Source organism: Mustela putorius, unplaced genomic scaffold, assembly GCF_011764305.1.
Source record: "Mustela putorius furo isolate JIRA1106 unplaced genomic scaffold, ASM1176430v1.1 tig00003854_pilon_pilon_pilon, whole genome shotgun sequence".
NCBI lineage: Eukaryota > Metazoa > Chordata > Mammalia > Carnivora > Mustelidae > Mustela > Mustela putorius.
Window position 1 is genome coordinate 2,743,696 of NW_025422006.1, and position 26,463 is coordinate 2,770,158.

Genomic DNA, 26,463 nt, shown 5'->3' on the forward strand with positions numbered 1-26,463 from the left:
TAAATTAGTCAAACATTTTATTATAGAGTATATATTTTTATCAAAAGCACAAAAAGTTTTATTCTGAAAACCAGGAAGATTGTGATGTTACAGAAGTATGATTCAGTAATTCCAGTCCATTCCTATGGGTATCACGTGCCGTATCACCTCAGTGAACACAAGGTGCAAATGAGGCCACGGTCACGGGTCTGATCACCGTATGGGTCCCTTAGCATTATTTGGTTTCTCATTGAGACACGAACTCCCAATCCCAGTGAGCTGTCTTCCAAATGTGTGCTGCTACTCTCAATGGGACTGAGTCAAAGACTATACTCAGTACATACGAAAGCCCATGTTCCCCTAAGTCAGAAGATGAACCCTCAGTAATAAGGATAATAGCATAATTAGCACAGTCGTCTAACTCCAAATGAAACCTCAAACACCCTGGCACATCTGAAATGAATTCTATGGGAAGTAGTAAAGCTCAGAAGCATTCTATGGTAACTGACCTAATGACAGAAATGACAAATGTAGTAAAAGCCATCATTACTGACAACGATCACCAGATTCTTAGAAGTAAGGAGTTGGCAGCTTGAGGCAGTTGGGTCAAGATTTCTCCTGCCTTTTAAAAAAGTCCTTGGGCTACATCAGAATGAAACAACCACGATTTTAAAAATCAGATTATGCTCCTATTTGTTCTTCCAGGCCATTAGTATTCTTTTTAAAACTTGTTCCCTGAGAGATCCCAGACTATGTCAAGTAAAGAAATTAAGAGTGAGCTCGAACTTGGGTCTTACTAAAAAAAATCTGTATTAGGTTTATCACTTTTTATATTACTATAACCCTTAATATTAAAAAGTCAACAGAGTAAAATTAACTTCTAAGTAATACAGTTTTGAGAATACACAGGGGATAAAGTCAGTATCCATATAAAAATGATATTATAGTCAAGGATTTAACTGAAGGTGTCGAAAATACAAATGTAGTATTATTTTAAAGGGAAAAGACTTCGTTTTAATTTTTACCACCCAGCTTATTTAGTAAAGTAGATTATCAACTACTGATTTATTGCTTTTACTATGATGCAACACCAGACCTGACAGCGAAATTTGCAGTAGGATACAAGTACATTTTTATCTTTAATCATTTTTGTAGAGTAGGACATGTACATATCCACATAAAAAGAGACTGTAGCAGATGCCTCCTAGAATCAACCAGTTCTTGTAAACATTGCATTTGTGCAGATTTTAATACTTTGATTCCAAAACTGAGAACAATAAGATTAAAGGCAAATTTAGTAGCCAAAAAAAAAAAGAGTCCAGTTTGACTTCCTGCAACATACGGGACCACTCCTCTCTTCCCAAACAAACAAACAAACAAAAAACCTAGCAGCACATAAAAAAATTTTACAAAACGTTTCAGTACTCTTATTTCCCCTCCCATCAAAACCGAACAAAAATAAAGTGCAGCACCCATGAAAGTGTCAAGAAAATAGCCAAGTTCTTCCTTTCTTGTAACAAAATAGCACTTGGCCTCAGCAGTCTTAACCAAATCATACAGTGTCCATCATTTTGGATTCATCATCTTCTTTATGTACCACTGAGTTTAAACTGCAGAGAGCTGTATTGACAGAATACTGAAGATAATCTGGATTCTGGAAAGAAAAAAACAAGAATATAAGGAAGAAACAATGGATACTAGTTTTATGCCACAGTACACAATTACATACTCAGTTTCCCACAGTCTCTGTCTCAGCAGTATGGCAAAAGTAAAGTAGGAGTAAAGAATATGGACCCCGAAAACAAACTTGAGTTGAAACCCAAGTACAAAGAAAACAGACTGGACCACTTGATCAAAGAGGGTGTGACAAAAACAGAAAGATATATGTAAGAAATGAAACTGGGATAAACACCTTTTCTTCCTTTTAACAAAGCTCGCAATTTAAATTATTTAATCACATAGGGGTACATCTTCCACATAATTGTATGTACAAAGCAACTGACAATTTAAAAGATAAGTATGGCTTTAAGGTGGCAATGCATTTTGAAAATTACTATCTAACCACAGTAAATATTAAAAAATGCAAAATACTTGAAAAGGGAAAAAATGCACTTACCAAATAAAAATTACAGCTACCTTCAGAGTCTATTTTGGTTTTTCAAAGGTTAAAAACAAACTCAAGTGAGAAATCAATCTTTTGAGAGGTACTTAGATCCATATTTTAAAACTTGAGAATAAAAGAACATTTTAATTTGGATTTTCTTTATTTTTTAAACTCATAAATATCTGTATTTCTAAAGCTAGGAATAAAACTATTATTTACTAAAGCACCATGACCAGGGACATAAGCCCTTAAGACCCAGGACCTTCAATTTTATCTATTCAGTTGTTCCGAATATCTGTTAGCTACTCAGTTTTACCACCATTATCACCTGGTTTCATTTGTTTATTGTATTTAATGAACACCAATGAGGAAAAGAGTCCAAACGGGATAGATGTTTTAAACTTAACCATCCCAAAGGGAGGCATGGTTTTCAAAAGATTCTCTTTTAATCAAGTACAATATGTTGTAATTCCATTATTTGTAAAAGTCCAGAAGCTAATGAGAAGCCAGATTATTTCCCATCAAGTGGTGATGAAGGCAGTGGTCCCAATAACTGAGGTCCAGAATACTACAGCAATGCGGGACTTCAGCTCTTACTTTTTTTTTTTTTTTTTTAAAGATTCTATTTATTTATTTGAAAGAGAGAGAGATCACAAGCAGGCAGAGAGGCAGGGAGAGCAGGCTCCCTGCTGAGTAGAGAACGTGATGCAGGGTTTGATCCCAGGACCCTGAGATCATGACTTGAGCCGAAGGCAGAGGCCTAACCCACTGAGCCACCCAGGGCCCCCTGGACCTCAGTTCTAACCCTACCTCTACCACCAATGTAATGCAGTCCCTACAGAGAAAACTACTCAAGATTATTTTCTTTAAAGATTTTTTTTTTTTTAATTTATTAGAGAGAGAGAGAGATCACAAGTAGGCAGAGCAGCAGGCGGGGGGGGGGGGAAGCAGGCTCCCTGCTGAGGAGAGAACATGATGTAGGGCTCAATCCCAGGACACTGAGACCATGACCTGAGTCGAAGGCAGTGGCTTAACCCACTGAGCCACCCAGGCGCGCCAAGATTTTTTTTTTTTAATGACAGAGACAAAGAGAGCAGGAACACAGGCTGGGGGGCGCGGAGGGAGAGGGAGAAGCAGGCTTCCGGCTGAGCAGGAAGGGACTGAATCCCAGGACTCCAGGGTCATGACCCACTTAACAAATGAGCCACCTAGGTGCCCCTCCTCATCACAATTTAATAAAATTGAAAGCTCATCTATAGGATAAGCCTAAGGTAACTGTTACAACACCTCTGTCCAAGAGGCCTTGGTTTGGTTCTCTCAAACTAAGAAAGATGGTATTTGCTTAAGATTGTTGTCAACTGAAAAAAAAAAAAAAAAGCTTAAGTGTTATGCCAATTTAAGTTTTATAAAAAATTACTAAGCTCTCATTACATTATCCCATTCTCCAAAGAAACAGGGCTAAGACTTTTCTGACAATGAAAGCAAAAAGCAATCAACATGCCTAACCTAGTCACACTTAGATGCCACTAATTACCCCCATCGTTTCATCTAGCAGCATTCTCAACCCATTTCTCACCCCGGCCCCTAGTTCTCTGGAGGAGCGCATGATTGTGTCTCCTGCCCCGTGCCCAGCACGTGCTCCGGCAGCGATCTTCGCGCCGGTGAGCGAGCGGTCAAGGAGGACAGACCCCCAGGCCTGGGGGTCAGCCTCGTCATTCAGGCGAACTGCTCACCTCCCTGAGCTGCAGTTTATTCAGCCATAAAAATGAATGAAAATGAATCAGAGGGCTTTTGAGAAGATGAAATGAAACAACCTGTCAAAGTGTTTTATAATCAATAAAGTGATACAATAAAAATGGGATATAATTAGGGTAAAGCTTTTCTCCCAAAGCCTCCCATCACCCAGTCTAGGCCGTCTGTTCATCTAGCGGAAATTTTATCCAGCCTGCTCTCCCTCAGGAGGGCTAGACCGGGATGCTCAACGTCTCCAACCACGAGGGATTAGCCCAAATGAATCAAGTCTGAACAATCCTGAAAATACCCGCCACTTTAAAGCTTCAAAACTGTATAGCCCCAACCCCATTTCGCCAAGGGAAGCCATGCAGCAGTCTCGGCAGCTATCTGCTATGTGCAGTAAGAACTTACTTCTCTCAAACCAGAAGCAATTTGTTGATAATACAGGCTGCTTGGGATATTTTAACGGGTATCTTTTCCCTCTTCTGTTTAGAACCAGTAACATCTGTCAAAGTCTCTTTTTTCCTTTGTATTCCTTCCGTGATATCTTAATTATAGGTTTATATATTGAACTTGATACTGTCCCACAGTCATAAAATTCCCTTGGAAAGACTAGTTATATATGGGTTATTTCTCAAAGAATGGAAAAGAAAATCATTATTATACTTAAAGAGCATTAAGAGATACTCCGTAGGATAAATGGAGGGGGAATACCACTAATATATATAAATGAGGGGAAGTGTTACTAATTATGTAAAAATCAAGACCTTGATTATTTCTATCCTTGAGAATTAGGATTTTTGGCTGAGTTGAATCAATTTCTTTTCTGAGTTATCAATTGCTTTTCTTAATTGTCGCTTTGGCCTATGACTTATGTAATGCAAATGATGAAATTATAGAGACATAAGCTGTAGATATTGAAAATCTCAATCCTACCATTTTATGAGTTTAAAACTACAGGGTTCTCTTCACATTGTCTCCTGACTGAGTCTGCCCTTTTCACTGTGTAGGCAACAGACTGAACTGGCTAAAGCTAGTCTCAGAATCTTGGTGTCTGGAAATGAGGGATGACTGGGCTCAATTAAAACACTACTAAAATCAACATGGGCAGCAACTTTCTAGTGGTAATTTAAATCTTCTGACAAAACCCCTGTCATGTTTCTAGCATGCTAGAAACACAGCTTTATCTAGATCTCGCAGCAGAGGCTCAAATGGTTGGTGGACATTACTAGCAAGAGCAGGTTAGCAGAAGGTGCATTAATGTATTAAAAATGTTACCTCTGGCAGGCAACACCAACATTTCATAATGTAATACTAAATAAACTCATGGAACAAATTACCTTGGTTCCCACTTGGATATATGCTCTGAAGCTAATTCATCCTAAGAAAAATTTTTTTTCCCTCCAATTTTTTGGATTCCAAAATTGGATTTTCAAAAAAAGTCCAATAAAATTTTTTATTTAAGACTGAGAGCCTGTGCAAGTGTACAGTGGGTTAGGGGGTGGGACAGAGAGAGAGAAAAAAAAACTTCAGCAGACTCCACACTGATGTCCAGCTCCAACCCATGACCCCAAGATTATGACCCAAGCCAAAACCAAGAGTTGGGCACTCATCTGACTGCCTCACCCAGGCGCCCCCAACCCAGAAAATACTTAACAGTATAGTTTGCTAAGAAAGAGATGTTCCCCAGGAGCCATCTTAAAAAGTTCATGATTGAGATGATCAAGAGGTAACACCTGCCTTTGAGAGTGCTTAGGTACAACTTATCTCTTCTATATTATGTGAATGGAATCTGGTGCCAAGAGATGCCAAGAGACTTAGTGCCAAAACACGGCATGAAATGAGAGTTTTCTTCTGAGGCAAGAATATTTAGAATGATCCCATATACATCCCATGTAAGAACAAAGAGTAGTATAAAGGAACAAAAATTATATGAACACATTTACGAACAAATAATAGGGGCGCCTGGGTGGCCCAGTTGGGTAAGCATCTGCCTTGGGCTCAGGTTGTGATCCCAGAGTCCTGGGATTGAGTCCCACATCAGGCTCCTTGATTGGTGGGGAGCCTGCTTCTCCCTCTGCCTGCTGCACCCCTGCTTGTACATGTTGCTAGTTTTCTCTCTGACAGATAAATAAATAAATCTTTACAAACAAAACAAAACAAGTATTTACTTTTCCAACTTACCTGTGGTAAGGATTCTAACAAACCTATAGATCCCACATTAGAATGGGGCACATGATTCTGAACTGTCATAGGTTGAAAACTTGGTGATCGAGAATAAAGTCGGACTCTTGACTTGAAAGCTTCAAGTTCATTTTTGAATGCTTCAAAATAACCTTCTTCCTCTGCCTGGAAAACACATAAGACAAAGACTCTGTTTTTCAAGACTTCCAGACCGCACAGTAAATTCTAACAAACGTATCACATCTGAAATGGAGGAAGTAAGGAGAAGATGAGTAGTTTACATGTCCGTAGACAGCACCAAGATCCCCGTCAGATTTGTGCATACTCCCTGTTTTAGAGGAAAATTATTGGTTTGCTCCACTTCCCTCTGCTCCAGTAAGATAAAACAAATATATAAACACACACACAAATACATATGTATACACACAAATACAACAAAAGTAGGAATTCTCTGAATTTCTCTTGATTCTTAACAGGATCCAAAACAGTTCTCATTTAACCTCTCACATTGTCAAGCAACAACCACAGGATACTCTCCATCGAATAATGATAGGGCACTATTAGCAGTTTCTATAAATCTCCAGCTCTATCCTCCCTATCTGTAAAACCACGAAAACCAAATAAAATAAACATTTGATTCCATTCTGTAAGTACCTTGGTGTTTTAGTGAAGCAAATACCTTTTCAGCATTACGGAGAGAAAAAGGTATAAAGAGTGTTGTGTTGCAGCAGAGGACCTCCCTCCAGTGATGTAGAACACAATCAAGATTCTTGATGTAAAACACCTAACTGGCAGTAGCCTCCACTTAGTTTCCTCTGCAGATAAGGAATGACACAACACTTATTCTACACTAATAGGACTTCAGGCTTTAAGTTCAGGTGACGGAAGAGATTTTTGTCAAAATCTCATTCCATAGTGTCACTGGGCCCATTTGTGTGGAATGCTATTTTTTCTTTAATGTAGTTTAGATTATGTAATCAATTAAAACCTGTGAGTTGGTTATTAACATCAGTATCTATACAAATCACACAGACAATATTCTGTGCTGCATTCTACCTTTTATGAATTTAGCAAGTTTCCTTAACTATATTATAACATTTCACTTTAATCAATATATGGTACTCATATAGACATACAGGATATTAGCCTTCAAATCCAGAAGTAATCCTTCTCAAATGGTTATGCAACAAACTATGAGAGGAGCCAAGGGGCACGGCTGCCAGCTTTATTGCAGGCTGAAGGCCTGGGGATTTACATCTAGAGAGACCTGACTAATTTTTGCTTTAAGAGACCTATTTTCTATGCTAATTTCCTAACTTATAAAATAGAAATAATAACCCTCATAAAATCATATGAGGATTTAATGACTTAATCCATGTAAACTGCCTAGAATAGTACCTGGCACAAAGTAATAAGTACCATGAAAGTTAGTCATTCCTTAATTTTAAAAAAATTGTTAAGAACACAATGCTAAGATTAAAGACTTCTCAGTTCTATTTTGACAAAGTAAATTTCAAAGCCTAGACATAGGTTGGCTATGTTCCATTATCCTATTAATATGCACTAGTTCGAACATATCCAATCATGTAAGGTGAAGAACTAAGTATGGTTTTTATTACGCCTGTGTGTCAAGTGAACATTTAAAATAGTCATTAGAAGCCTAACTAAAATACCAAGTCAATCATTTACTCATTAAAACTTACTGTTTTGGGAAAGTTTCGTATTTAGGCTGCACTTTAGAAGCATTTACAACATCTAAGGTAGAACTACTATTTATTTGACACAGAGAGACAGAGATTACAAGTAGGCAGAGAGGTAGGCAGAGAGAGAGAGGGAAGTAGGCTCGTGGCTGATCAGAGAGCCCGATGTGAGGCTTGATCCCAGGACCCTGAGATCATGACCTGAACCGAAGGCGGAGGCTTTAACCCACTGAGCCACCCAGGTGCCCCCATTTTTTAAAATTTAAAATACATTTAACTTCATACATTTTTTCCTCTTTATAAAATAGAGTGTCACATGTAATTATACCACCCAAGAATAATCAAAGTTAAACTTTTGGTAAATTTCCTTCTAACGTCTAATTGTGTATGCCAAAATGTATTATATGCAAAAAAATGTAAAATACATATGTACTTTACTAGGCAAAACCGCACTATGTACCCATAACAAATTAGGAAATGGATTATTACTAGCGTCTTACAAATCAATTCCCAAGAGCATTTCTTCTCCCTTCTCTAAGGTTACTTTCTTCTTAAAAAGTCACTCTTTTGCCTCTTTGGTTTTACTGCTTACTTATGTACCCTTCGACTATATATTATTTAGTTCTGCTTGTTTTGCAACTTCATAAAGAATATAGAATTTTTTTTAAAGATTTTATTTATTTGACAGAGAGAGAGAGATATCACAAGCAGGCAGAGAGGCAGGCAGAGAGAGGGGGAAGCAGGCTCCCAGCGAAGCAGAGAGCCCGATGCGGGGCTTGATCCCAGGACCCACTTAACCCACTAAGCTACCCAGGTGCTCCAAGAATACAGAATATTTTTTAAAAGATACTAGATAAATCATTCTGTGACTTGTTTTTTCCCCCACACTCTGTTTTTTCATCCACAGTAATGCTGGTTAATATTTACCCATATGAATATCCCATTCATCCCACTGTCAACAGACACTTGGGTTGCTCCCAGCCTTTTTGCAACTATGAATAATTCTACTATGAACATTATGGTATGTGGTGCACGTGTATAAGAGCTTCTCAGGGCGCCTGGGTGGCTCAGTGGGTTAAGCCGCTGCCTTCGGCTCAGGTCATGATCTCAGGGTCCTGGGATCGAGTCCCGCATCGGGCTCTCTGCTCGGCAGGGGGCCTGCTTCCTCCTCTCTCTCTGCCTGCCTCTCTGCCTACTTGTGATCTCTCTCTGTCAAATAAATAAATAAAATCTTTAAAAAAAAAAAAAAAAGAGCTTCTCAAAGGCAGCAGTTCTTTTCAAACTTGATGGTCTCAGGACTCCCTTCACACTGTTGAAAATTACTGAGGAAACTAAAGAGCTCCTGATTATGTGGGCCATTATTTGTCAATGTTTACAGTTTTAGAAATTAAAACCCAGGAATTTGAAAAATATTATCTAACAACAAACTCGTTACATGTTAACATTTGTAACATTTTTTTTATTAAAAAAAAAAAAACTCTATTTCTGAAACAAAAATATTTAGTGACAAGTCTGGCTGAACAGAAAACAGCTGGGTTCACACATCTGCTTTCTGTAACAAGTAACATCTTCCTGTTATTATGAAAACAGTTTTGACTCAAGAGTTCCTGAAACCAGGTCTTGAAGACTGTTGGGTGTCCCTGGACCACATGCTGAGAAATCAATTCTCTAGTACATATACGTAGGAGAATTTCTGGGTGCAAACACTTGTTCAGCTTCACTAGGAAATTTCCCAAAGTGGTTGTACCAATTTATATCCCTATAAGCAGTGAATATGAAATCTTACTGCTCTACTTCTTGTATAACTCTTTAATTAATACTAATTTAGTGAGTGTGAAATGGTATTTAATCCAGACGTGTCTATTTTTCTTTAATATGGCCAACATCATCCTATTTATATATCACTTCTTTCGACTTTCAGCAAAGTATTTTCTCAGATCATTAAAAATTTTTCTTACGGGTATCTGAGTGGCTCAGTGGGTTAAGCATCTGCCTTCGACTCAGGTCATGATCTCAGGGTCCTGGGATTGAGCCCCGAATCCATTGGGTTCTCTGCTCAGCAGGGAGCCTGCTTCCCTCTCTCTCTGCCTGGCTCTCTGCCTACTTGTGATATCTCTCTGTCAAATAAATAAATAAATAAAAGCTTTAAAAAAAATTTTTTTTTCTTAAATATAATTTTAATGGTTGTCCTAATATTCTTTGTACCACATGTAGTTTTTAACCATTCTTCTGGTTGTTGAAATTTTAGGTTGTTTCCTATTATTTCATTATAAAAGTCATTTCTCATTAAACTGTGAGTTCTATACATGGAGGATACACTATTTGTTCCATTCAATACTGTATCCTCAGCATCTTGAAAACATTCCTTGCATTAGCGGACAGTCAAGACTTGTTAGCTGAATAAATGATGCAACACTAATTTTCCTGAACACATTCATTTAAACAAGCCTCAATTTCATGTGCATGCTACAGTACAGCCTCTTACAGAGCTCCCTTAACTCTAAATTAGCATGAAATCAGCAATATAATTTTTCCCACTATAGTATCTATGGAGAGTTCAGTCTGTGGCATTCTGGTTAGATGGCTGTCTTTGATGTGTATGGACCAAAGAGATCTCAGCTAAGGCTTAAGCTTCCCATTTAAAAATATTAAATAGTAAAAAAAAAAAATAAAAAAATTAAATAGTTACTTACTTTGGCTTTCTGGAAAAATAAACGAAAACACCCTCTTGGATCCACATTACAGTTTTTGGCCATTTCCATAATAAACTGCATTACAACAGCCTGATGTGCTATTTGTTCCATTAGAGCCCCTTTCTGAAAACAGAGAGATGAAAATTATGAGAAATACCTCTCACAATGTATTTAATATTGTGATTACTATTTAGATTTTAAAACATGATTTTCCAACAGGTTAAAAAAGAAAAGGGTTTATAGTATGTGGGAACAAGAGAAATGAAGTGGCAAAGAAAGTACACTGGAGAAAAGTTTCCATATGCTAACTAAAACAACTGAAATTATTCCCACAGGAAACTCAAGTAGATCTAAAAACAAAAAAATTATTATTACCATTTAATAACCTTTCTGCTTTCATTTAAAATAACATAAAAGACAAAACAAAAAACCAAAAGAGCAAATCAGAATTCCACTAAGGTTCCAGAAACGCAAGACTCACACAATACCTGTTCAGCTTCTAGATGAAAACACCATAAAATAAGATATTTAGCAGTCTCTTCACATACAAGATATGGATGGTCAGATAAAAATCTCTGACTATCATCCCATCGACTCAACATACCTAAAAGAAAAAAAAAAAAAAAGAATGAAACCACAACTGTCAAATACTCAAAAACTGGTATCTTAAATGATTCTCTTTAAAGACAATTTGTATCACCACAGCAATTTGTTAATGATAAAAGAGCAAATAAAAGCGATAAAACTCCTTTATATATTTTTAAAGATTTTATTTATTTATTTGAGAGAAGGAGAGCACGCACACGTGCGCACTCACACAGGAGCAGGGTGAGAGGCAGAGGTAGAAGCAGACTCCCTGCTGAGCAGGGAGCCCCAGGCAGGGCTCCAGGATTATGACCTGAGCCAAAGGCAGATGCTTAACCAACTGAGCCACCCAGGGGTGGTGATAAAACTCTTTTAAAGCAATACCCAATATATTGGAAAGAGCTTCCTGAGTTCACAAATTAAGTTTTATTCCAGATAATTAGTCAGGTTAAAGTAGGGTGACAGGTCTAAAGCCAAAACCCCTCCCTCTGGGAAATGCCTGATGTTCCAGGCAAACTGAGATGACTAGTCATCCTAAGCTAAACTGAGTACAGATTATTTAAAGAAACTCAGTATTATTTATCCACAGAATACAAATTTTTCTACTAGAAAGATGGTAAAGAAAGCAAAACCTCAAGAAACTGTATTTAGTAAACACTTACTAAAATAGAAAAACTGTATTATCTCTAACTTACTTAAAATGTCTAAGAAAGGGGCATCTGGGTGGCTCAGTGGGTTAAGCCACTGCCTTCGGCTCAGGTCATGATTTCAGGGTCCTGGGATTGAGCCCCATATCAGGCTCTCTGCTCAGCGGGGAGCCTGCTTCCCCCTCTCTCTCTGCCTGCCTCTCTGCTTACCTGTGATCTCTCTCTGTCAAATAAATAAATAAAATCTTTAAAAAAATAAAAGCAAATAAAATGTCTAAGGCGATATGGTCAGACACTGACAGCATGGAAAACCAATCCAGCAGGTATTATAATAGTAAATATACTTTAACCATTTCAGTCATGTTAATCATTTAGTCATATTTATAACATATAGAAAACGAAATCAGTTACGTATACTTAAAAGCAGATACCATTTTGCTTCAAAATATCAAGCTAATCCAAATATTACTTAACGTGTATCTTCATCTTTATCCAAATTAGTAAGAAATTTGGTGGAAAGTTCAATGACATCATGGAATCAGCAAAGTGTTCAGCTTTAAATTTTGTTCAGTAAGCCTTACACTTGAGCCAATTAAACTATGTTAGCTTTAGATTCTTAAGACTAATCCAGGGGCTCTAGGGTGGTTCAGTTGGTTAAGTGTCTGCCTCCAGCACAAGTCATGAGCCTGAGATCCTGGGATCAAGCCCTGCATCAGGCTCCCTGCTTAGTGAGGAGTCTGCTTCTCCCTCTCTCTCTGCCCCTGTGCTCTCTCTCTCTCTCAAATAGAGAAATAAAATATTAAAAAAAAAAAAAAAAAAGACTCATCCAAAGAAGTCTGTATGTCACTGAATCATTACGGAGATTTCACAAGGTGGTCTCAACAGTTTGGCTTTCCTCTAGACACAAACTGAACTCCTATATATTAAAGTTCCACATTAGAACACAAGAACAAAACTGAGAACAAATGTCTTACTGAGAAATCCACATTTAGCGCAACACATGGGAATCAACTGAAAGTGAATGATTTCCTCATTCAAAAAAACAAGGGAGTAATCATTTTAGCATTTTCACATAAAGAGTTTTACAAGTTTTATAAAGTATTTCTCCAACACTTTAGATACAGCGATTAAGGCACTTCAAATACTGAGAAACAATGATTTTGAAAGTTACTTAAAACTACTTCTCAAGGTATACTTAAAGAGTCTAATAACTTCTGGGGCTAAGATCTAAAGAAGGCATATCTTTCCTTCTTATACCTGAAGCCATAAAATAAATCCTATGAAGCAGTTTTGCATTAGCTTTTGTTATACTCCTGAAGATGCAGTATTTTCAATTCTATTCACCATCCAACAGAGAGAACACTGCTTCTCTTTACTTCTCCATCATCACTTACTGAGGCACCAAAATCCTATCCATTTTGGTTTCTTTTAGAGGAAGGATAGTATGAAATGGTTAGTGACACTTACAGGGATCATGAGGAAGGGCATCATTAAATGTTACAAATTTTAAGCTATCCATCTGATACCCAAGACAAAATTAATACTTGAGGCTGACCACAGCTTTTCTTTATCTGAGAAATACCTGTCATCACTTGATTTCAAAAATGCAAATCGATAATTATGAAACTGAGGTTAGATTACAGGTAGTCCACACACTCCTTTGTGAAAAGAGTGTGGAATCTTATGAACAAAACACTTAAATATAATGAATGGTTTTAGTGGAACAGAACATAGCTGAAATTACTAATGTTATTTTGAAATTTGCAAACAAACTTATAAACAAATAGAAGGTAGCACAATCTAGCATGGTGACTAAGCAAGTCAACTCTGGAAATCAACGGCTTAGGTCTGAAAACTGGCCTTTCCACTTACCATAGAGATAGGCATCACTATGCCTCCCTCTCCTCTTCTATAAAATAAGGCAAAAAATAGTATCTCACTCGGGGTTTCTGTGAGAATTAAATGAGTTAATACATATAAGGCACTTGGGTCAGTGGCTGATGCAGAGTAAACATTAGGTAGTATCAACACAAAAGGGAACAATTCATTCTTTCATTAAATAGCAAATACTTTGATTAAGATTAATCTAGCCATTCCAACTAGCCAACCAATCTCTGAATGCTTGAAAAATTATGTGCTTTCACCTATGTATTTTCCTCAACATCTAAATCCCAATCCATCCATGGACTCTCAGTACTCCACCCAATTCCTGAAATGGTCCTCTAATACACATTGTTACTGATTTCCCTTTCTTCTTTGTGTTGTAATTACGGAGTAATAGATTTGAATCTTTTAAATTATACTAATCACTTTAATGTCTGTATCTGCAAAAAATCTCCCCAAAAGGTTATAAATTTTTCTTTTAAGATTTTATTTATTTATTTGACACAGAAAAAGAGATCACAAGTAGGCAGAGAGCCAGGCAGAGGGAGAGGGAGAAACAGACTCCCCGATGAGCAGAGAGCCCGAAGAAGGGCTTGATCCCAGGACCCTGAGATCATGACCTGGGCCAAAGGCAGAGGCTTATTAACCCACTGAGCCACCCAGGCGCCCCAGGTTGTAAATTTCTTAATGAAAGATAAATGACCTCATTTTCTGTATTTCCTAAGGTCTAGGGCTCCTATATTTTCAATTACTACCACCAGCCAACTATTTCTACACAGACTTGCACAAAAATTCATCTATTTGAAACTAAGCCCATTTTTCTCTCCCTGCCATCTATGGTGCTTCCTAGGCTCCATGTCACCCACTCAAAAATTCTAGAAATTCCTCTAAACATTTCCATGCCTCCCACATCAAACTGATCACCAAGTCCCGTGGTTATACTATCATATACTGTTAATAAAGTAAATCACATTAGTAAATTTTCCAATGTTAAGCCATCCTTGAATTCTTAGGATAAACCCCTTTAAAATATTTTCTTCCTATTATAAAAATGATGTATATTCATTGTGGAGAATTTGAAAAAATTCAGAAAAATCATCTGCAATCATATAAGAGAAAATTAATGTTAACACTCGAATTGTACTTATTTCTGGGCTTATTTTTTAATGACTTAAAAACAAGAATCCTATCATACATATGAATTTTCTATTCATGTCACTCCACATTGTACTCAGGAGTACTTACTTTATAGTAAATGTTTTTCAAAAACAGTACATTAATGTGTTTTTGAAAAGCAGTATGTATGTGCTTACACTGAGGAGACAAAATATCCACCTTCCATACAAATGAGAAAGATCCATCATAATATTTATGTAAACATTTACAGCTTTTTTTTTTTTTAAAGATTTTATTTACTTATTTGTCAGAGAGAGAGAGAGAGAGCACAAGCTGGCAGAATGGCAGGCAGAGGCAGAGAGAGAAGCAGACTCCCTGTTGGACAAGGAGCCCATTGGGGGACTGATCCCAGGACTCTGGGATCATGACCCGAGTGGAAGGCAGCAGCCTAACCGACTGAGCCAGGCATCCCACATTTACAGCTTTTGATAAAATTTCCAGTGACAGCACTCTACAGACTCAAAAATGTAAAATCATAGCTAACTTTGGCTGGAAGTGAACAGATGATGTACCATGAAAAACTATGCTAGATCATGGAAAACCTACTCACATGATCACTAAGTAAGTGATGTCAAAGATGTATATGACATTGAATAAAACTTAAGAAATTTAAAAAAAATTTTAAAACTTAAAGAAATTTAAAAGAAAACAGACTTTGTTGCTAAATTGGTATATTACGTTTATAAAACATGAATTAAATAAAGTAATAAATACAAATATAAGGGGAAAAATCAAGACATCACTGCTTCAAAATACTCCATGGTATGGTCATACCATTTATCATCAAGTGGTAAAGTCCACCTAATTGTAAGAGCATAAGTAACATAAGACAGTCAACAAATACCATAATGGAAATGTTCAGTACACTTGAAACCACAGAGAAGTACCGGCATTGAGCCCCGGGAGCCCTTTACAGCACCCCATGTAACAGGCCCTGGTCTTCCAAGAGTCTGGAACGCAGTCTAAGTTTGGAAAGCCTCCAGATGGAAGTTTTAATTACAGTTGCTATTCCAAATGTGTTTAATTCGGAGTATATTATTGTAGTCATAATTCTGACAAATGCTTTTTCCCCTTTACCATGAGCAGCTTATAATACCAGAAACATTTGCTTCCGCCCATCAAGAACAGCACTGAACTTCCACTATCTCACCTAAGGTCTATCACTTCTGTGCCACAATTTAGTCCACAAAGACTTTTATCATCTCATCATCCCATGTGATTACTAGCCCATTTCATACTGATGAACTTGGTGAGCAGGAAGTAGCAGGAATCCAGGTTTCCTGGTAAGATACACTCATGCCAGAAAGTGGGGGAAAATATACACATGAAAATTTGGGAGCCTACTACTGTAGTGAAATTTCTGGGGATGCAAGAAGCTGTGGCAAGTAGGATATCTCCTCCAAAGTAAAAAGCCAGTGTACATTTCCATTAAGAAATAGGCACGACGTGAATCTCGGAGTTTGGTTGGCTTTGAAGACAGTAGGCTCTGGTTAGTATTACCAGATGAAGACTCTGGAAGGCCCCAACACGCAATGGCAAAACCACTGTTTCTTAGTCACCTGTGGATGTCAAGTCAGCCTTTTCCTCAGCCATCTCCCTGCTTGCAAAATATAAGTTCAGGGGTCATGGTGCCAGACTTGAGATTATGCAGAGATTCAATGGCATGGGATCTCCCCATTAAGAGATTCCAGTGTAGCCTTTGAATACCTAATGTGCCAGTAGCAGAAACCAGTGCTGAAAACTAAATATGGCACTAAGTGCTGGATGGACCAGTCAGCCATCAAGTAACAGACTGATTATCTTGGTCCCATGTCACCCCGTAGAAAGCAGTGGTTCCTCACCTGAACAAACCCATTCTAGGTCTGGTATTGCCCTCCCTGCTTGCCATGCTTCTACAAGGAATATACCTGTGGTCTTGCCATGCTTCTACAATGAATATACCTGTGGTCTTGCCATGCTTCTACAATGAATATACCTGTGGTCTTGCCATGCTTCTACAAGGAATATACCTGTGGTCTTGCCATGCTTCTACAAGGAATATACCTGTGGTCTTGCCATGCTTCTACAAGGAATATACCTGTGGTCTTGCCATGCTTCTACAAGGAATATATCTGTGGTCTTACTATTTGAATTATTCAGTACCATACCACATTTAGTTCTTGACCCAGAAATTCATTTTACAGCAAAAGACATGAAGACAACAGGCTCACGAAATTCAATGGTCTTATAAACATCATTAACCAGAAGCAGGTTTTATGGAATGGTTAAATGTTTTATTGAAGACTTAAATACAGTTACACTGCCAGGTGGGTTACAACACCTTGTTGAGATTGGGTTATTTTCCCCACACAAAATTGTTTCTTATTAAGACATTCAGTTTACAGCAAAAATGAGGGAACTGTTTTGCACCTGCTAGGTTTCCCATGGCTCCAAAGCAACAAGCTTACAGAATGCCGGCTGATGATGACAACCTACATGATGCTATTCCCTAGAGGCAGTGGAACACATAGGTGTAGGAAGCAAGGGCTACAGGTGGGAGGGGCAGGTCACATGATCACAACTAAGACTCTTTAAAGATTTTTTAAAAGTAAACTTTTTTTGGAACGCCTGGGTGGCTCAGTTGGTTGGGCTGCTGCCTTCAGCTCAGGTCATGATCCCAGGGTCCTGGGATCAAATCCCACGTCATGCGCCTTGCTTGGTGTGGAGCCTGCTTCTCTCTCTGCCTCTGCCTGCCACTCTGCTTGCTTGTGTGCGCACGCACTCTCTCTCTGACAAATAAATAAATAAAATCTTTTAAAAATAAAAAAGTAAATTTTGTTCATTTCTTCAGGTTCTATCCTTGAATTAACCTGAATACACAGCCTGCTTCTTTTAAAACAAGAAATATGAGAAAAATAAATCCTTTATGGATAAACTACATAAAAAGGAGGAAAAATCTGAAGTACTATCCACTGTCTTACTAAAACTGAAGGATGAATGAAATTCTAAATACTTGGGGGGGGGGAACACCATTGGAAGTGTATTTCAAAATGCCACTTAATAAGCTTACTAACATATTACAAATAAAAGCTATGTTTATGAAATTAACATATCACTTGGGCTAAAAAAAAATTACGCCTGAGCCTTAACCCCTAACATTTTCCAGTGGCATTTTGACCCCAGCAGCACCACACTGCTTACTCATCACAACATGTTGTTTCCTGACTCTGCCTTTGCACACGATGCTGCTGTTCCCTTATCTACAGGTAGAACTCCTACGTGTTCTTCATAATCTAGCTAAGATGTTCTCTCTCTCTCTTTTTTAAAAATTTTATTTATTTTTGACAGAGACCACAAACAGGCAGAGAGAGGGGGGAAGCAGGTTCCCCACTGAGCAGTGCACCTGATGCAGGGCTCGATCCAGGACCCTGGGATCATGACCTGAACCAAAGGCAGAGGCTTTAACCCACTGAGCCACCCAGGCGCCCTAGATGTTCTCTCTTATGGAAAGTCTTCACCACATCAACCCTTAGCCCACCATCTTTCCCCCACAGAGAAAACTACTTCTCAATACTTTGTATATGTCTGTCTGTGACTATGTTTATCTGAGTTGCAGTTGAAGGATCTGCAGGAATTATATAGGAACATATCCAAACCCTGAAAATAATGAAGGCTAATCTTATAACCATAAAATAATCAGATGCCATGGAAGCAAAGAGGGAAAATGACAAAAGCAAAGACTAGTTGGGGATGGAAAAAGGCTATGGAGTAAACAAAGACTGTGTCTTAAGATGGCGGCATTATATAACAATAGACTGAATTTTGCTTCTCTTCTCAATTAAGTTTACTGTCAATCTATTTATGACCAAAACCAGTCTGCAGCAAGAGCTGTACGACTGTGCCAAAAGTACCACGAAACTGGAGTTCTGCCACTTATCTTCTTTTTGATCCCCCTTTTATAAATACACTTTTTGTACACATATTTATGATGTCAAACACTTTATTTTTTTTTTTTAAGATTTGTTTATTTGACAGAGCACAAGCAAGCAGGAAGGCAGAGGGAGAGGGGGAGAGAATCTCAAGCAGATTCCCTGCTGAGCATGGAGCCCTACCCATGACTCAATCTTACGACCCCAACATCATGACATGAGCTGAAATCAATAGTCGACTCTTACTAAATGAGCCACCCAGGCGCCCTGATAGCAAACACTTTATAAAAGAAGGGAACTAAGCAATGGACTTACCAAAATGTCTGATTTTTTGTTCATATTTCTGCATAAATGATTTTGATTTATCTTCATCTTCTATTTCTCTTCTTTTATCTTGATTAATAAAACTCTAAGAAAAAAATTCTTGCAGTTAAAATCAGATTTTATATTCACCAAATATTCTTTCTCAGATACTGAATGCCTAGCAATGCTTCCTACAGACACTATAAAAAGGTGGTATAGTATTATACTGATATTATATTATCAAATTCATCTGTTAAACTCTTTTAAAAAAATTAAACTTTCTTGTATTAGTTTCATTATTTTTTAAAATGGTACATGTGAAAATTATAGGATTATTTTAGAAATCATACAAAAAAAATCCAAGTGCCAATTAACTTTTTGGTTAAATGGAATTTCCCTACCAAAGTATACAGAAAGATCCTTTACATGCATAATACATATTTTACATTATTCTTTTCCTTTAAATATTTTCAACTCTAGCCTAATCTCTGGAGTTCTCTCTGGAAATAAACTTAGACATTCGAAAGTGTGTAAAATGTATTTATTATAACTTCTTCACTAAGACCTAAAACTAAAATGGACCTTTATCATAAACTTTTCTTAGGAGAGGTCAGTTTGATTCTGAAATCAAGTACAGATTTCTCTTAAGTAGATGCTTATTTTCAGCTAAGAAGCCATAAAGCAAACCAAGATGAAGTTTTTATGTAGCCAGAAAAACTGGCAGGACAGTTTCTCAGAACATTCTGTGATTGCATTTAAACCTTGTGATCATCACTGCCAAAAACAAAAATCACAAACTAGCTCTCTGCCAGTTTATAACTCAAAAGCACACAAGTTTATATATTTCAAAATAGAAACATCTCCTTTATATATCCTGCTATCTAGACCAGCACTGTCCAATAGAAACATAATCCAAGTCACAAATATAAAGTTTTGTATTAGCCACATTAAAAAGCAAAAAGAAACAGATGAAATCGGTAACACATTTATTTAACCCAACACATCCAACATATGATCATTTCAACATGTAAGACAAAAAAATTATTAATGAAATATTTTACTTTTTTTGGTACTAAGTTATCAGAATCTGGTGTGTATTTTACACTTACAGCACATCTCAATTCGGACTAGCCACATTTCAAGCGCTCAATAGTACATGTGACTAGTGGCTATCGAGTTGGACAGCGCAGATCTAGACCAGTCCTCTCAAGTCTCAAGCTCCCAGACAAAATCAATGTACGATTTTGAGCAAATGACTGGAACATAAAGATAATCCTAATTAATTTGTGGTATAAATGTAGGCTAGGTTAGAACCTAAGTTAAAAAAAAAAAAAAAACACATAAAAATAATTAAAAGCAGACAAATGAAAATATTTCCTTTGTGACCACTGTGTTAAGAGACATTAACTTTATAAAACAAAGAAACACTACTTTGACCATTCCCTCTGGAAGAAAAAAAAAGTTATTTTAAGTAGTTATGGTCTAAAAACGCAAACCAGAAATAAGTGCTAAGAAGACACGCCCCCTTGGAACAATATACATAGATAGTGAATCATTCAGATAAAGAATGATCTTGGTGTGTGTGCGTGCACAGCGCAGAAATAATACAAACTGGCACAGGCACATTAAAAAATCTAGAAAAATACAACTGTTAACAGTGGTTATCTCTGGGAATGAAACTGGAAGTGAAGGAAGACTTTCAATTCTATTTTACATACTTGTTTTTTTTACAGTAAGCAAGCTGTACTCATCATTTTTCTCAATTTAATAAAGCACTGATGGTGCTACTGCTGTTGTACATTTAGCCTATGTGTATTCCTTGTTGCTGTAGCCGAACGAGGGCTGGTCCAGGGAAAGGAAATTGAAAGCCCCTTAAGAGGATGGGTTGAGAGCAGACGCTAGGACAGAAACAAATAATGTTATGGACCGAGAAGTCTAGAGAGTAATGATGGTTAAAGATAAAGTGAATGTGGACTTAGACGAAGGAGCAATCTCTCCCTGCAGCTTCGAAAATTTAGTACAGATAGAAAGAAGTGCTACTTCACACGTTAGTCAAAACGAATTTCACTGCCCAGTTCTTCCTCAGATGCAGCACAAAGGATAAAGCCGACATAATCCAGTGAGAAACTGGAAACTACTCTCAGTAACTACTAAGTTGGCAAAAGTGCTGTAATGTTGGTGATGCCCAATCTGGACTATCACCTGAGGTTTACTAAATACATACTGGTAAGCAAGGGTGTAAGACTCTAATAAGCGCAGTACCTACACATCAGTGTCACGGAACGGACAGCAAGCTGGCAGCAACATCGGAAAGCTCGTTTAACATCTAAGCTTTACCATGTGTCTGGCCCTATCCTGTGGGCTTTTAAGGAGTTAGCTCAGTCTTTATACTCACCCTATGTTGTTGAAGAAAGTGAGGCTTAGAGATGTTAAGTGACTTGCCCAGGGTGACCAAGCCAGCAGCATGTGACAAAGCTGAGTGTGAGTCCAGAGTCCACCCTTACATTCAGCGCGCTATGCTACGGCCACAGATTTATAGTAACGACTACCCACACTGGCACTACCGGGGAGACAGGTCTCTGTAACAAACACTTTCCAAAAACTGTCAAACTGAATACTGTTCACAGGTTCTGTTGCTTTGTTACCAAATATGCACAACTGGTTTGTACAAACACTTCCGTTTTCTCTTCTTTCATTATAATCCCATAAAAAGTCGTACCTTGTTAAAAACGTCCTTGCTAATGGCATCCATGTTCCACAGACACATCCGCTCTCTCTGCACCAGGGCCTCCTCTTTCTGCCGCCATTCTTCTTCACGTTGCCTTAGCTCTGACACTGCTGTTTGTGCTTTGGCATGTTCCTGATCCAGGGACTCGGAGTTATGCAGGGCTAAGCTACCAAGTTTTTGCTGAGCTTCGGCGAGATTCCATTTGCATGCCACAGAGCTCTTCACAAACTCTTTCTGCTTTTGACAAGCCAGTTCAATTCCATGGCTATACATCTGGGTAAAAAACAATATTGGGAGAAATGAAGGCGGCAATGGTATGTTTATGCAGCACAACTCAGTTTTCTTTTAGGCAAGGACCGCTGTACGGTATTTGTGGCACACACGCATTCTGCCTTCTGTGTATGCAGTTATACTTTTATATTACAGGTCTTCTTTCATCAACTAGATGCTAAAAGCTTCTCTGTTAATCTACGCCTCTCTCCTGACAACTAACAGCAGCAAAAAGCCTGATAATTAGCCCAATGTTCTGCCTATAGCTGGTGCTCAAGGAATATTTGATTTATAGCTTCTTAGCCCTGAAACAGCAGAATAATGAGAACAAAAGCTTCAATCTAGCCCATCACCTTAAAACTGAACATGCTGAAAACCAGATCTTTAGAGTTTTGTTCTGGAAGTTCCTCACTGCAAAGAACCTTTTTTTGGAAGTAATTACTTCTTGGTTTCTATTTTCTTTATTATCCCAATCCCTGGTGATCTGAGAAGTTCTTATATGTGGAGTTTCTGTTCACAACTGACTCTGTCAGACAGACATTCTTTAACTTAATCCTAATCAAAATAGGCAAAATTATTAAAAAAAAACAAAACAAAATAAAACAAAACCAAAAACTGGACCATCCTCATGACTGACTCTGTTCCATTCAGAAGCAACAGTAATTAGTTTTAATATTTACTGAACCACTACACTGACAGCACTGTGATGGGTCTTTAACTTCTTATATTCTTCAACTCCATAAAACAAAAGCTGAAGGCACATTCTTTTTTTTTTTTTTTTTTTTAAAGATTTTATTTATTTATTTGTCAGAGGGAGAGCGAGAAAGCAAGCACAGGCAGGCAGAGGGAGAAGCAGGCTTCCCGCTGAGCAAGGAACCCGATGTGGGACTCGATCCCAGGACGCTGGGATCATGACCTGAGCCGAAGGCAGCTGCTTAACCAACTGAGCCACCCAGGCGTCCCTGAAGGCACATTCTTTATGACTTCTCAGTCAAAATGTATCAATTTCAAACTAAGTTTTCGGAACAATTTTACTTTGATTTGTTCCCTAATCTGCGTCACTACTCAAGCCTTTACAATTTCATACCTCAGCTATGGAAATACAGTCTTTCTCATCTGAAGCCATTCTCCACTACACTAGATTTTGAGTAATTTCTCCAAAAAACAAATCTGATAATTCTACACACTCTTAGTGTCCTGGGATAAAGCACAAATTCTGTGGCACGGCATGGTTCATGATCTCGTTTCCATTCTCTCTCTCTCTCGAGTCAGTTCTAGTTACTCTTCAATGTGACAACCCCTCGTCCCCTAACTCCAATCTCCATTCCAGACTCTGGCATCACTTCCACGAAGTTTCCTCCAAGTCCTTCCCTTCGACCCAAGGTTTACATACTCCTTCATGGTGTATTCACAGAATGCTGTGCTTATTTGTTTACTCAACCAGCAGCTTCTCGAGGGGCTAGGATTCCATAAATCTTAGATGCATAAATGATTCTCCACTTCTTGGAACAGACAAGTGGTGGCAAAGAATTCTGAGGCAAGTAGCATGCAAGGCCTCAACTTTTCAGAGGAGTCCTAGATTTATGTTGTGGCAGACGTGGATATTGTTGCTATTCAGGTGACTTACTCGTTTAGCAGGCCTGGAGCCCAGGTACCACAAGGCCCTAACCAACCAAGTAAAATATTTATTTTTATTTTTTGCTCTCTTAGTTAGGATCAAGAATAACTGTAGCCCAACTATGCTAAGAAGAGGCCAGGAAAAAGAGAATAATGAAGCTATAAAATCTGTTTTGTAAGACAAAGATACACTAAGAAAGCAATCTGGACAAATAAAAATACCTTGCATTTTCAAATTATGTGGGAACAAATATTTATGTCTCAAATCAAACAAAGAAATCCTATTTCTAAATTCTAAAAATAATTCATGTTTAAATTCTTCTCCACAGACTACACAGACAACATCTGACCATTTGAGCAAGCTATCCAACATACACTGAGATGATTAGGGGGAAAAAAAAAATCACATTTTACCTGTGAACACACCATGGTTTTAGAAGAACATTATACATTATGTATACATTATACATTATGTATACATTATACATTCAAAAAGACACTGCTGGCATTAGGTTTATTAATATAACTTTACATTAAAAATGCTCATACAGGATCTCTAAATTCTGAATTGATTTTACTTTAACTGGGTATCAGAACTATGCATCACATATGACACTAAGAGATCTAGATTTCCCATGTCTGGTAAAATTAAACCAGAGCTGTTTTTGACAAAATTATAAAGTATTTATAATTTTAATTAAACATTTGATTTTTTCCAAATATTGCAATCCAGAAACTTAAGTCCTAAAGTCAGCAAGACAAGTAAGTGGGTTATAAACACATGAACTAATTTAAGATTAGTAATCACTTTGCAAATCTTAACACCAAAGGTAGTGTCTGGTATATGGTCTAGTTTCAATTCTGCCACTAACTAGCAACAAGATCTCAGAGAAATCATTTTTAATGAAGATAAGCCTGTTTACTCATAAAATCACTTTCAGCTATATAAGCTTACAATTCCAAGTGCAGCAGTAAAAAGTACTTATTTTTTTTTTAGTTGTTCGTTTGTTTTTTTTTTTTTAAGTAATCTTCACACCCAACATGGGGCTCGAACCCACGACCCCCAGATCAAAAGTCACATGCTCCTCTGACTTAGCCAGCCAGGTTTTATTCAGCTTAGATTTTTTCTAAGTTCAGAGTTTCTCTTAGGTTACTTTTGTGATTCAACCACAACGCGCTGAAATTCCGGAGACCACTTATTCTCTCCATATGCCTTCAAAACTGACAACAGCAGCTGCTGTTCATTTTTTCCCCTCTGTAACACATTCATTATATGCTCATACAACACATTTTGTATATAAAGATGACACTTGCAATCCATAATTAGGGGGTGACTACTGACCTATCGACTCTCAGTCTGGCCTCCTAAAAAATGTCTTGCACTTTCCCAGAGACTGGCTGGCCGAGGTACAGTCTATGGTTATGAAACAGCATTTTTTTCCGTGAAGCCAACTAGCCCGGTGAACTGGGCATAGGACCGATGGCCTTACACTCATTGGCAAACGATTTAAATAACTCATATTCACTAACAGCTAGCAAGATGAGCCTAGAGAAGAACTGTTAATTCAGTTAAGCTCTTAGGGACCCCGTTCTGCAAGAAGCCTAGAAGGCAGAGCGAAACCCCTAACATGTCACTGAACATGTTAGTGTTCAGTCTGTTTTCCTGAAATATACTTCCAGACACACTCAAATTAGGAGAAACACCAGGACAAGGTGATGAGAGTATGTAAGCACTTCCTAAGACAGGACCCAGAAAAATCCTAAATGGTGTGCCGCTTGAGTAAGTTTCAGAGGGAAAGAAGGCTGGACTGAAAACCACAAGGAGCACCAGGAATCGGAGGAGAAAGTCTGAAGGAAAAGGCAAACGTGTGTCTGTATGTTGTCAATGGGAAACGATGTGAAGCAAAACTTAAAATATACCTGGACGGGGAAAATGGTCACGTTAAAGAGACAGATTTACACCAGCACCACAAGGGAGGCTTACCGACTTGATTCAGGGGCCAGGAGTCCGTGAAATTGGGTCCTACATCTGCCTCAAGTCAGGAGCTCAGTGAATGACTGAAATACAGCCCCCGTTCACCGCTCCAGTTACCCGTGCCCAAGTATCCAAGCCTCCAGCGGAATAACGCGCTCGGAGACAGACACGCACAAGGGGACAAAGGGTCAACGTTAGAGCGCCCGCCGCCCCGAATCTGGGGGCTGTCAGGAGTGGGGTGAAGGCGGGGGAGGGGGAGGACCGTCTTCCAAGGATGGGAAGGCACTAGCCAAGGTGAAAAGGTGTGCGCGGAGGTGGAGGCTGGGAAGACCTCTATGGCCAGACCCGCTCAGAAGCCCTCGGAAGATGCTACAATAGCCGTGGAACGGCATCAAGCTCGGGACACGCGGGACTGAGAGGGGAGCGCAGAGCCGGGCACAGGCAGGGTCGCAGAGACGGGGGACTCCGGGGGCCTGGCGACACCTCCCCATCCCCCTCGCCAAACGCGGGACCCCTCTCACCTGCGCGCCGCCGCCCGGCAGCTGCGGGCAGCGGGGAGAACTGGGGGACACGTCCAAGTCACTCTCTTCCTCAGCCTCACCCTCGGCCCGAGGGAGGCTCCAAGGTCCCGGCGGCGGCCACGGCTGCTCCATGTCCGGCGGCCCCCAGCCCTAGGACCGCCACTGCCAACGGACTTGGCGTGAGTGGAAGCTGCTGCGCGGAGCCAGCCGCCCCAGCCGGCCGGGGCCGTTACCCAGAATCCCTCTGCTGGCCGCGACGCCGACGCACACCCCGCGCTCGCCTGGGCCGCGGACAGCGGAAGAAGACGGACTCGCTCGGTAGCGTCATTTCCGGTCTGGTGGGCGGGGCCGCGGAGGCAAGTCTGGGCGTCCGGCGGCTGCGGCTGGGGCTGGCGTTTGTCTGCAGGGTTTGAGCGCTGCCCGTTGACCCTTCAGGGCACTGCGAGTCACTTAGG

At 38.9% G+C, this 26,463-nt stretch overlaps 1 protein-coding gene across 1 annotated transcript; it reads right to left on the reverse strand.

Moving 5' to 3' along the window:
• CDC37L1 (cell division cycle 37 like 1) lies at positions 1-26,315 on the reverse strand. The gene is made up of 7 exons (XM_004766182.3): positions 26,009-26,315; positions 21,617-21,898; positions 18,910-19,003; positions 10,883-10,998; positions 10,395-10,517; positions 6,002-6,166; positions 1-1,633 (listed from the first exon to the last, which is right to left on the reverse strand). The coding sequence occupies exons 1-7, from the start codon at positions 26,138-26,140 to the stop codon at positions 1,532-1,534; spliced, it is 1,014 nt and encodes a 337-aa protein (XP_004766239.2). The 5' UTR covers positions 26,141-26,315; the 3' UTR covers positions 1-1,531.
• Between the last annotated feature and the right edge of the window lie 148 nt (positions 26,316-26,463).

Bases quoted from the DNA above. Each gene is read 5' to 3' on its own strand.
- CDC37L1 (XM_004766182.3), bottom strand. From the start codon at position 26,140: ATGGAGCAGCCGTGGCCGCCGCCGGGACCTTGGAGCCTCCCTCGGGCC. The intron at 21,899-26,008 runs GTGAGAGGGGTC...TTTTTTACCCAG, and splicing joins TGCCGGGCGGCGGCGCGCAG to ATGTATAGCCATGGAATTGA. The intron at 1,634-6,001 runs GTAAGTTGGAAA...TTTTCTTTCCAG, and splicing joins TGTTAGAATCCTTACCACAG to AATCCAGATTATCTTCAGTA.